The sequence below is a fragment of the Trematomus bernacchii genome, unplaced genomic scaffold, assembly GCF_902827165.1.
Source record: "Trematomus bernacchii unplaced genomic scaffold, fTreBer1.1, whole genome shotgun sequence".
Lineage (NCBI taxonomy): Eukaryota > Metazoa > Chordata > Actinopteri > Perciformes > Nototheniidae > Trematomus > Trematomus bernacchii.
The window spans coordinates 1-12500 of NW_022987411.1; the positions used below are offsets into that span (position 1 = coordinate 1).

The 12500-nt window shown below is 49.2% G+C and overlaps 2 protein-coding genes across 2 annotated transcripts in view; one reads left to right on the forward strand and one right to left on the reverse strand.

Moving 5' to 3' along the window:
* Positions 1 to 2898: 2898 nt before the first annotated feature.
* myh6 (myosin, heavy chain 6, cardiac muscle, alpha) lies at positions 2899 to 9239 on the forward strand. Its single transcript, XM_034139395.1, has 2 exons — positions 2899 to 8762; positions 8941 to 9239. The coding sequence occupies exon 1, from the start codon at positions 2951 to 2953 to the stop codon at positions 8744 to 8746; it is 5796 nt and encodes a 1931-aa protein (XP_033995286.1). The 5' UTR covers positions 2899 to 2950; the 3' UTR covers positions 8747 to 8762; positions 8941 to 9239.
* LOC117489856 (complement C1q tumor necrosis factor-related protein 3-like) overlaps positions 8916 to 12500 on the reverse strand; it is a 9549-nt gene continuing 5964 nt past the window's right edge. Inside the window, exons 3-4 of the mRNA XM_034139407.1 lie at positions 11120 to 11456; positions 8916 to 8952 (exon numbers count right to left, since the gene is read on the reverse strand). Of these exons, the coding sequence (XP_033995298.1) occupies positions 8916 to 8952; positions 11120 to 11456 (374 nt within the window). The remainder of the gene's footprint in view (positions 8953 to 11119; positions 11457 to 12500) is intronic.

The following is a 12500-nucleotide window of genomic DNA, read 5'->3' on the forward strand; positions in this document are numbered from 1 at the left end:
TTCTCACATAGCGCGCGCATGTTCACGGAGTGTTGTCATAGTTGGACAGCTCAGATTCTGTTGTATGAAGGATGCCGGTAGCGGAGGTAAGGCACACACACCAAATGATCAGGAAAAGGTTAATACAGCGAAAATCAAAGCTGACGATCTCTTGGTTTGATATGTTTTCTCCCCCAGACAACATGGACATAAGAACATTTTTTGCAAAGAAGAGGAAAGTAAGTCATCAGCTGGTAGCAGTTAATCAGTTAACAGTGTTAACTTAACAGTGATGGCGGTGGTGGCGGCAAATGCGTCTCACTTCTGGAGAGGAGTTTCGTCTTTATGTCATGATAGAGAAATACAAATACTGAATAGTTTAGATGAGAAAAGGCATCGAAATGCCAGGTTACTAGTATTTATCATGTAAACAGGGAACATGAATAACCCGATCTCTCTGCTCATGTAAACACATCATAACCAGGATAATACTCATACACGGCTTACTGATGTCCATGTAGAGACGCAGTCAGTGTGTTTTACTGGAGCCTCAGTTCGATAAGAGATTCTTTTCTGAGTTCTTTAACTTAGGTACTCTCTCTCAAAATGGTAATGTGCATTATGTTTTAATTATACTTCTTATCATTCAGAAGCTTTTTGTGTGTGTTTATGTTTTACTGAGTGCTTATAGGCTATTTCCATCCCAGTATTCAGTTAACTATTTATTTTCTGTGCACATTACATAGACTAGCTAATATTCTACCTACTGCTTGGGACTTTGAGTCTTCAAAATGTCCAATGTCACAGACTGGGAGTTACTTTAGAGTCCGTTGTATTTACATTCAGTATGACTTGTTATGATTCAATGTGAAAGAGTATACTGCTCAATAAATAATGATCACTTCACCACCTCTCTTGACATCTAGGCACTTGAGAGTGAGTCAGAGGCAGAATACAGGGACAGTGGAGAGAGGTCCATTGCTGAGGTGAGTGATGAAAGGGAAATGACAGTTGAGAGTAAATTGTGATGTGGACTCTCATCCCAGGGTTTTAAGGAAATCAGTGGGGATATTGAACAGGAAACATTTCAGTCAAGGGGCATCATATGACCAATATAGACAGAAGAGCAACATTTATTTGAACATTTAAGTCAATGATACCATTCCTAGGTGAACTTAACATCCGTATGGAGTCAGATCAGTCTCAATATTAATAAATGCTCACAGAAGGATTCACAAATGTATTTTGTGATTTATATATAAATGACTCTCCACAACAATATCTCTCAATGCACTCACAAATATTTATTGTTGTATATAAATGTACAAAAAATGGGCATTTAAACTGCTTTTTATTAATTCAAAGACGGCTCTGAATTAATAATCAAATATGTTTCCTTTCTTTACTACTGGATGAAATTACAAAATGTACCCATCATTTTCCTCATGCTAGTATAGCCACATAAAAGTATCAAACCACCTGTTCAAATGCACCAGAATACAGGAAATCTATTTATTTTTTTCGCCCCCACACCCCCCGTTAAAAATGTCCCCCCCACATTCAGGATGCTTCCTACGCCCATGTATCAGTATGTAGTGTCTCTACTTTAAAGAGTCCTCTCCTGCTGATGTTCAGGTGTATATCAGTATGTAGTGTCTCTACTTTAAAGAGTCCTCTCCTGCTGATGTTCAGGTGTATATCAGTATGTAGTGTCTCTACTTTAAAGAGTCCTCTCCTGCTGATGTTCAGGTGTATATCAGTATGTAGTGTCTCTACTTTAAAGAGTCCTCTCCTGCTGATGTTCAGGTGTATATCAGTATGTAGTGTCTCTACTTTAAAGAGTTCTCTCCTGCTGATGTTCAGGTGTATATCAGTATGTAGTGTCTCTACTTTAAAGAGTCCTCTCCTGCTGATGTTCAGGTGTATATCAGTATGTAGTGTCTCTACTTTAAAGAGTCCTCTCCTGCTGATGTTCAGGTGTATATCAGTATGTAGTGTCTCTACTTTAAAGAGTCCTCTCCTGCTGATGTTCAGGTGTATATCAGTATGTAGTGTCTCTACTTTAAAGAGTCCTCTCCTGCTGATGTTCAGGTGTATATCAGTATGTAGTGTCTCTACTTTAAAGAGTCCTCTCCTGCTGATGTTCAGGTGTATATCAGTATGTAGTGTCTCTACTTTAAAGAGTCCTCTCCTGCTGATGTTCAGGTGTATATCAGTATGTAGTGTCTCTACTTTAAAGAGTCCTCTCCTGATGATGTTCAGGTGTATATCAGTATGTAGTGTCTCTACTTTAAAGAGTCCTCTCCTGCTGATGTTCAGGTGTATATCAGTATGTAGTGTCTCTACTTTAAAGAGTCCTCTCCTGCTGATGTTCAGGTGTATATCAGTATGTAGTGTCTCTACTTTAAAGAGTCCTCTCCTGCTGATGTTCAGGTGTATATCAGTATGTAGTGTCTCTACTTTAAAGAGTCCTCTCCTGCTGATGTTCAGGTGTATATCAGTATGTAGTGTCTCTACTTTAAAGAGTCCTCTCCTGCTGATGTTCAGGTGTATATCAGTATGTAGTGTCTCTACTTTAAAGAGTCCTCTCCTGCTGATGTTCAGGTGTATATCAGTATAAACATGAACACAGCAGCTGCAGCAGAATGAAGTGCTGGATGATCTTGGGTGGAAGCTGAGTCTAAATGCAGGAGCCCCTATCAGCGGCAGATAAGCAGTGAATCTGTGTTTCCTAAAATGGACTCTAACAGCCGAAGGTCGTGAAGCTGCCCTCGTGGTGTCTGCACATCCCGGATACATTTAGTGTCATCTTCTGTGTCTGCTATCTCCTCAGCAGCTATCTCCTAATTTGGTGCGTGAAGCCTCTGTATAAGCGTCCGCCTGCTGCAAGGAGTCCCAGTTCAGCCTCAGAGTCTCCAGAGCAAACACTCCTTCTTCTTCTTCTGTCCTCCGACTGCCGGGACCCTCCAGCATGGGCGACCTTCTGATGGCCGAGTTCGGGAAGGCGGCTCCTTTCCTGAGGAAGTCAGACAAGGAGCGCCTGGAAGCCCAGACCAGAGCTTTTGACATCAAGACCGAATGCTTTGTAGTGGACGATAAGGTGGAATATATGAAGGGACAAATCCAAAGCAAAGATGGAGACATGGCGACCGTTAAGAAGGAGGACGGGACAACGGTTACCGTGAAGGAGTCGAACGTCCACCCTCAGAACCCGCCAAAATTTGATAAAATTGAAGACATGGTGATGTTCACTTTTCTCCACGAGCCGGCCGTGCTGTTTAACCTCAAAGAGCGTTACGCCGCCTGGATGATCTACACCTACTCTGGGCTCTTCTGCGTCACCGTCAACCCCTACAAGTCTCTGCCCGTCTACGACTCCGATGTGGTGTCGGCATACAGAGGGAAGAAGAGAACCGAGGCTCCCCCTCACATCTTCTCCATCTCTGATAACGCCTATCAGTACATGCTCACTGACCGAGAGAACCAGTCTGTCCTCATCACCGGAGAATCCGGAGCCGGAAAGACTGTGAACACCAAGAGAGTCATCCAGTACTTTGCCAGCATCGCTGCCGTCGGCAAAAGAGACCCCAGCAAGGGAACGCTGGAGGACCAGATCATCCAGGCCAACCCCGCACTGGAGGCTTTCGGCAACGCCAAGACGCTGAGAAACGACAACTCCTCTCGTTTTGGAAAATTCATCCGAATTCACTTTGGGACGAGCGGCAAGTTGTCGTCTGCTGACGTCGAGACGTACCTGCTGGAGAAGTCCCGCTGCACCTTTCAGCTCAAGGCTGAGAGGAACTACCACATCTTCTACCAGATCCTGTCCAACCAGAAGCCAGAGCTCCTGGACTTGCTGCTGATCACCAACAACCCGTACGATTACGCCTACATCTCCCAAGGAGAGGTAACCGTCGCCTCCATCAACGACGCAGAGGAGCTGATGGCCACCGACAGCGCCTTCGACGTACTCGGCTTTACTGCGGAAGAGAAGATGGGCGTCTACAAGCTAACAGGCGCCATCATGCACTACGGCAACATGAGGTTCAAACAGAAGCAGCGCGAGGAGCAGGCTGAGTCGGACGGGACGGAGGCGGCGGATAAATCTGCGTACCTGATGGGGCTGAACTCTGCCGACCTCATCAAAGGGCTGTGCCATCCCAGAGTCAAGGTAGGAAACGAATACGTCACCAAAGGCCAAAGTGTGGACCAAGTCTACTACTCCATCGGGGCGGTGGCTAAGTCCGTGTACGAGAAGATGTTCAACTGGATGGTGGTGAGAATCAACCACTCCCTGGCCACCAAACAGCCTCGTCAGTACTTTATAGGCGTGCTGGACATCGCTGGGTTTGAGATATTTGATTTCAACACCTTTGAGCAGCTGTGCATCAACTACACCAACGAGAAGCTGCAACAGTTTTTCAACCATCACATGTTCGTTCTGGAGCAAGAAGAGTACAAGAAAGAAGGGATTGATTGGGAGTTCATAGACTTCGGGATGGACCTACAAGCCTGTATAGACCTCATCGAGAAGCCGTTGGGGATCCTGTCCATTCTGGAGGAGGAATGTATGTTTCCTAAAGCCAGCGACCAGACCTTCAAGTCCAAGCTCTATGACAATCATCTGGGCAAAAACAAGATGTTCGAGAAGCCCAGGGCTGCGAAGGGGAAATCAGAGGCTCACTTTGCCCTGGCTCACTATGCTGGCATGGTGGACTACAACATCGGTAACTGGTTGGTCAAAAACAAAGACCCCCTGAATGAAACTGTGGTCGGTCTTTACCAGAAATCTTCTCTGAAGCTTCTCAGTGTGCTGTTTTCAGCCTTTTCAGGGACGGACAGCAGTGAGAAAGCCAGCGGTAAAGGAGCCAAGAAGAAAGGTTCCTCGTTCCAGACGGTTTCAGCCCTTCACAGGGAAAACCTGAACAAGCTGATGAACAACCTGAAGACCACACATCCCCACTTTGTCCGCTGTTTGATTCCTAACGAGAGTAAAACTCCGGGGACCATGGACAACTGCCTGGTGATGCACCAGCTGCGCTGTAACGGTGTCCTTGAAGGCATCAGGATCTGCAGGAAGGGTTTCCCAAACAGGGTCCTCTACGGAGACTTCAAACAGCGGTACAGGATTCTGAACGCCTCTGCCATCCCTGAAGGCCAGTTCATTGACTGCAAGAAGAGTGCAGAAAAGTTGCTGGGATCCCTGGACATCGACCACACTCAGTACAGGTTCGGTCACACCAAGGTCTTCTTTAAAGCTGGTCTGCTGGGCACGCTGGAGGAGATGCGTGATGAGCAGCTCTCCCGAATCATCACCAGGATCCAGGCTAACGCCCGGGCCATCCTCATGAGAGCCCAGTTTGCTGAGCTGGTGGAACGTAGGGACGCTCTGATGGTCATCCAGTGGAATATCCGCTCGTTCCTGGGTGTGAAGAACTGGCCCTGGATGAAGCTCTTCTTCAAGATCAAACCTCTGCTGAAGAGCGCCGAGTCGGAGAAGGAGATGGCCAACATGAAGGACGATTTTGGCAAGCTGAAAGAAGCTCTGGAGAAATCAGAAGCAAGACGTAAGGCACTAGAGGAGAACATAGTTAGCACTCTCCAAGAGAAGAGCGACCTGAATCAGCAGCTTCAGTCCGAACAGGACACACTGACAGACGCTGAGGAGCGCTGCGAGCAGCTGATCAAGAGCAAGATTCAGCAGGAGGCCAAGGTGAAGGAGATGACCGAGAGACTGGAAGACGAGGAGGAGATGAACGCAGATCTCACAGCTAAGAAACGGAAGCTTGAAGATGAATGCTCCGAGCTGAAGAAAGACATCGATGATCTGGAGCTGACTTTGGCAAAGGTGGAGAAAGAGAAACATGCCACGGAGAATAAGGTGAAGAACCTGACGGAGGAGATGGCTTCCCAGGACGAAAACATCATGAAGCTAACCAAAGAGAAGAAGGCGCTGCAGGAGGCCCACCAGCAGGCACTGGATGACCTGCAGAGCGAGGAGGACAAAGCCAACAGCTTGACCAAAGCCAAGGTGAAGCTGGAGCAGCAGGTGGATGATCTGGAGGGGTCGCTGGAGCAGGAGAAGAAAGTCAGGATGGATCTGGAGCGCTCAAAGAGGAAGTTCGAAGGAGACCTGAAACTGACTCAGGAGAGTGTGATGGACTTAGAAAACGACAAGCAGCAGCTGGAGGAAAAACTAAAAAAAAAAGATTTTGAGATGGTCCAGATCAATTCCAAACTAGAAGACGAGCAGGTGGCTTCGGTTCAGCTCCAGAAGAAGCTGAAAGAAAACCAGGCGAGGATCGAAGAGCTGGAGGAGGAGCTGGAGGCGGAGCGAGCGGCTCGGGCCAAAGTGGAGAAGCAGCGCTCGGATCTTTCCCGCGAGCTGGAGGACATCAGCGAGCGCCTGGAGGAGGCCGGAGGAGCTACGTCAGCACAGGTGGAGATGAGTAAGAAGAGAGATGCAGAGTTTCAGAAGCTGCGTCGGGAGCTGGAGGAGTCCACCCTCCAACACGAGGCCACCGGCGCCGCCCTGAGGAAGAAACACGCCGACAGCGTTGCTGAGGTGGGCGAACAGATCGACAACCTGCAGCGCGTGAAGCAGAAACTGGAGAAGGAGAAGAGCGAGCTGAAGCTGGAGCTGGACGACTTGTCCTCCAACATGGAGAGTGTGGTGAAGAGCAAGTCCAACATCGAGAAGATGTGCCGCACCATGGAGGACAACATGAACGAGTACAAGAGTAAATACGAGGAATCTCATCGGGCGATCAACGACTTCACCTCCCAGAGGGCCAAGCTGCTCACGGAGAACGGGGAGTTTGGACGTCAGCTGGAGGAGAAGGAGTGTCTGATATCACAGCTGACCCGAGGGAAGAACTCGTACAACCAGCAGGTGGAGGATCTGCGCCGACAGCTGGAGGAGGAAGTCAAGGCGAAGAATTCCCTTGCCCACGCGGTGCAATCGGCTCGCCACGACTGCGACCTTCTCCGAGAGCAGTTCGAAGAGGAGCAGGAGGCCAAGGCCGAGCTGCAGAGAGCTCTGTCCAAATCCAACACCGAGGTCTCAGCGTGGAGGACAAAATATGAAACGGATGGCATCCAGAGGATGGAGGAACTGGAAGAAGCAAAGAAGAAGCTGGTTCAGAGACTACAGGAGGCCGAGGAGGCCATCGAGGCCGTGAATGCAAAGTGTTCCTCTCTTGAGAAGACCAAACACCGCCTGCAAAATGAGATCGAAGACCTGATGCTGGACCTCGAGCGATCCAACGCAGCATCTGCCGCCCTCGACAAAAAGCAAAGGGCCTTCGACAAAGTCATGGCCGAGTGGAAGCAGAAGTTTGAGGAGTCCCAGTGTGAGCTGGAGGCCTCTCAGAAGGAAGCCCGGTCTCTGAGCACGGAGCTCTTTAAACTGAGGAACGCCTACGAGGAGTCTCTGGATCAGCTGGAGACGATGAAGAGAGAGAACAAGAACCTCCAGGAGGAGATCTCCGACCTCAGTGACCAGCTGGGGGAGGGCGGCCGGAGCGCCCACGAACTGGAGAAGATCCGGAAGCAGCTGGAGCAGGAAAAGGCCGAGCTGCAGTCGGCCCTGGAGGAGGCAGAAGCTTCTATGGAGCACGAAGAGGGCAAGATCCTCAGAACACAGCTGGAGTTCAACCAAGTGAAGGCCGACATGGAGCGCAAGCTGGCAGAGAAAGACGAGGAAGCGGAGCAGGCGAAAAGGAACTACCAACGGATGCTGGAGTCGCTTCAGTCCTCTCTGGAGTCAGAGACCAGGAGCCGCAACGAGGCAATGAGAGTCAAGAAGAAGATGGAAGGGGACCTGAACGAGATGGAGATCCAGCTCAGCCAAGCCAACAGGCAGGCGGCGGACGCCCAGAAACAGCTGAAGACCCTCCAGGCGTTCCTGAAGGACTCTCAGCTGCAGCTGGATGATGCGCAGCATGTGAACGATGACCTGAGAGAGAACATCGCTCTCCTGGAGCGTCGCAACAACCTGATCCAGGCCGAGCTGGAGGAGCTGAGGGCCGCCCTGGAGCAGACGGAGAGGAGCCGGAAACTGGCCGAGCAGGAACTGACCGACGCGACGGAGCGCATGCAGCTCCTGCACTCCCAGAACACCATCCTGATCAACCAGAAGAAGAAGCACGAGGCTGACCTCCTGCACATGCAGTGTGAGATGGAGGAGGCCATACAGGAGAACCGCAACGCCGAGGAGAAGGCAAAGAAGGCCATCACTGACGCAGCCATGATGGCCGAGGAGCTGAAGAAGGAGCAGGACACCAGCGCCCACCTGGAGCGCATGAAGAAGAACATGGAGCAGACCATCAAAGACCTGCAGCACCGCCTGGACGAGGCCGAGCAGATCGCCATGAAGGGCGGCAAGAAGCAGATCCAGAAGCTGGAGGGCCGCATCAAGGAGCTGGAGAACGAGCTGGAGGCGGAGCAGAGGAGGGGAACGGAGTCCATCAAGGGGGTCCGTAAGTACGAGCGCCGCGTCAAAGAGCTCAGCTACCAGACCGAGGAGGACCGCAAGAACCTGGCCCGCCTGCAGGACCTGGTGGACAAGCTGCAGCTGAAGGTCAAGTCCTACAAACACGCAGCCGAGGAGGCGGAGGAGGCGGCCAACGGCAACGTGGCCAAGCTGCGCAAACTGCAGCACGAGCTGGAGGAGGCGGAGGAGCGGGCGGACATCGCCGAGTCGCAGGTGAACAAACTGAGGGCCAAGACCCGGGACGGGGCCTCCAAGAAGGGCCTGGACGAGTGAGGGCCCCGCAGCTCAGGTGGGTTTAAAACATCTGGAACATTAATAATAAAGTATAAATATTCATCATTTGATTTAGATTTATTTCTAACGTGTAAAACAATAATACAAAATATAATCTGAAATGAAACAATAGAAGTACGATACTTTAATTACACATCCGAAAAAATGATTATTGTGATTCTGTTTCCCCACAGGGCTGCCTGCACCTGAAGGCATCACAGGAAGACTGGTCTGATTTAAATCCTTAGAGCAAGGTGTTTGAATATGTTCAGTGGTCATAGGAGCGCTAACATGTCTCTCTCTCACCTGTCTCTCTCTCTCTCTCTCTCTGTCTCCACCTGTCTCTCTCTCACCTGTCTCTCTCTCACCTGTCTGTCTCTCACCTGTCTGTCTCTCTCTCTCTCTCTGTCTCCACCTGTCTCTCTCTCTCTCTCTCACCTGTCTGTCTCTCACCTGTCTGTCTCTCACCTGTCTCTCTCTCTCTCTCTCTCACCTGTCTGTCTCTCACCTGTCTCTCTCTCTCTCTCACCTGTCTGTCTCTCTCTCTCACCTGTCTCTCACCTGTCTGTCTCTCACCTGTCTCTCTCTCACCTGTCTGTCTCTCACCTGTCTCTCTCTCACCTGTCTCTCACCTGTCTGTCTCTCACCTGTCTGTCTCTCACCTGTCTGTCTCTCACCTGTCTCTCTCTCTCTCTCTCTCACCTGTCTGTCTCTCACCTGTCTCTCTCTCTCTCTCACCTGTCTGTCTCTCTCTCTCACCTGTCTCTCACCTGTCTGTCTCTCACCTGTCTCTCTCTCACCTGTCTGTCTCTCACCTGTCTCTCTCTCACCTGTCTCTCACCTGTCTGTCTCTCTCTCTCTCACCTGTCTGTCTCTCACCTGTCTCTCTCTCACCTGTCTGTCTCTCACCTGTCTCTCTCCTCACCTGTCTCTCACCTGTCTGTCTCTCTCTCTCTCACCTGTCTGTCTCTCACCTGTCTCTCTCTCACCTGTCTCTCACCTGTCTGTCTCTCACCTGTCTGTCTGTCTCTCTCTCACCTGTCTGTCTCTCTCTCTCTCACCTGTCTCTCACCTGTCTGTCTCTCACCTGTCTCTCTCTCACCTGTCTCTCACCTGTCTGTCTCTCTCTCTCTCACCTGTCCTGTCTCTCACCTGTCTGTCTCTCTCTCTCTCTCACCTGTCTGTCTCTCACCTGTCTCTCTCTCACCTGTCTTCTCTCACCTGTCTCTCTCTCTCTCACCTGTCTGTCTCTCTCTCTCTCACCTGTCTGTCTCTCACCTGTCTCTCTCTCACCTGTCTGTCTCTCTCTCTCTCACCTGTCTGTCTCTCACCTGTCTGTCTCTCACCTGTCTGTCTCTCACCTGTCTCTCTCTCACCTGTCTCTCACCTGTCTCTCTCTCACCTGTCTGTCTCTCACCTGTCTGTCTCTCACCTGTCTCTCACCTGTCTGTCTCTCACCTGTCTCTCTCTCACCTGTCTCTCTCTCTCTCTCTCTCACCTGTCTCTCTCTCTCACCTGTCTGTCTCTCACCTGTCTCTCTCTCACCTGTCTCTCTCTCTCTCTCTCACCTGTCTCTCTCTCTCACCTGTCTGTCTCTCACCTGTCTCAAAATCTGAGCTTAAATATCTGAACATTAAAACATGACAAATGAGAAACTGAAGTTTGGGATTATTAAATCGTAAATAATAAAACATGTTATAAATTAATATGATATTCCGTCTCATCAACGCTTCCTGTTTGTTTGTGATCCTGTCAAAATAAAAGCATCAAAAACAACAACAAACACACGTTTCCATCCACTTCCTGTTTATTCATTCATCAAAGCACATACATGTATATATATATATATATATATATACACATGTATGTGCATATCCTGCAGGCGGTGCTGGAAGAAGTACTCACATATTTTACTTGAGTAAAAGTTAAAATACTACAGTGTAAAAGTAGAAAGGTATTATCATCAAAATGCACTAAGTAAGTCGCTTTGGATAAAAGCGTCAGCTAAATGTGATGTCATCAAAATATAGTGAAAGTAGAGACAGTAAAAGTAGTCATTGTGCAGATTGGTCCATTTCAGAATAATATATATGATATGTTTTATAATGATTGATCATGAAAGAGTTCTCAAAGCTGGTAAAGGTGCAGTCGAGTAGAAGTACACAGTAGCATAACATGTAAATACTCAAGTAAAGTACAAGTACCTCTAAATGGTACTTAGTTACAGTACTTAGTTCCGGCCTGCAGGGGGCGCTGTAGGAGGAGGAGGAGGAGGAGGAGGGGAGGAGGGGGAGGAGGAGGAGGGGGAGGAGGAGGAGGACGAGGAGGGGAGGAGGAGGAGGGGGAGGAGGAGGAGGAGGAGGGGGAGGAGGGGGAGGAGGGGGAGGAGGAGGAGGACGAGGAGGACGAGGAGGAGGAGGGGGAGGAGGGGGAGGCTCCTGCAGGTGCTGCAGCAGGAAGCCGCTGAAGGTGCTGATCCTTGATTGGTCGAACACGCTCTGCCCCTCCCACAGAGTGACGGACAGCCGGTCGCCCGCCTGCAGTTCCAGAGCCATCCCGTTGGAGGCGCTGCCGTGCGTCCCCCGCGTGTCGAACACCGCAAACATGTTCTCATCGTTCTTCATCAGCGCTGCGTTCAGGGACCCCGAGCTTCCTACGCTGCCCGTGAAGCGCACGTAATAAAGACCCTTCAGGGGGGCAGTGAAGACGCCTGCACACATCCAGAGACATGAGTCAGCATTATGAGTCCTACACCCTGTCATGAGTCAGCATTATGAGTCCTACACCCTGTCATGAGTCAGCATGATGAGTCCTGACATGACATGAGTCAGCACTATGAGTCCTAAACCTGACATGAGTCAGCATTATGAGTCCTAAACCTGACATGAGTCAGCATTATGAGTCCTGACATGACATGAGTCAGCATGATGAGTCCTAAACCCTGAACATGAGTCAGCATTATGAGTCCTAAACCTGACACGAGTCAACATTATGAGTCCTAAACCTGACACGAGTCAGCATTATGAGTCCTAAACCTGACATGAGTCAACATTATGAGTCCTAAACCTGACATGAGTCAGCATTATGAGTCCTAAACCCTGACATAAGTCAGCATTATGAGTCCTAAACCTGACATGAGTCAGCATTATGAGTCCTAAACCCTGACATAAGTCAACATTATGAGTCCTAAACCTGACATGAGTCAACATTATGAGTCCTAAACCTGACATGAGTCAGCATTATGAGTCCTAAACCTGACATGAGTCAACATTATGAGTCCTAAACCTGACATGAGTCAGCATTATGAGTCCTAAACCCTGACATAAGTCAGCATTATGAGTCCTAAACTGACACGAGTCAGCATTATGAGTCCTAAACCCTGAACATGAGTCAGCATTATGAGTCCTAAACCCTGACATAAGTCAACATTATGAGTCCTAAACCTGACATGAGTCAGCATTATGAGTCCTAAAACTGACACGAGTCAGCATTATGAGTCCTAAACCCTGAACATGAGTCAGCATTATGAGTCCTAAACCCTGACATAAGTCAGCATTATGAGTCCTAAACCTGACACGAGTCAGCATTATGAGTCCTAAACCCTGAACATGAGTCAGCATTATGAGTCCTAAACCCTGACATAAGTCAGCATTATGAGTCCTAAAACTGACACGAGTCAGCATTATGAGTCCTAAACCCTGAACATGAGTCAGCATTATGAGTCCTAAACCCTGACATAAGTCAGCATTATGAG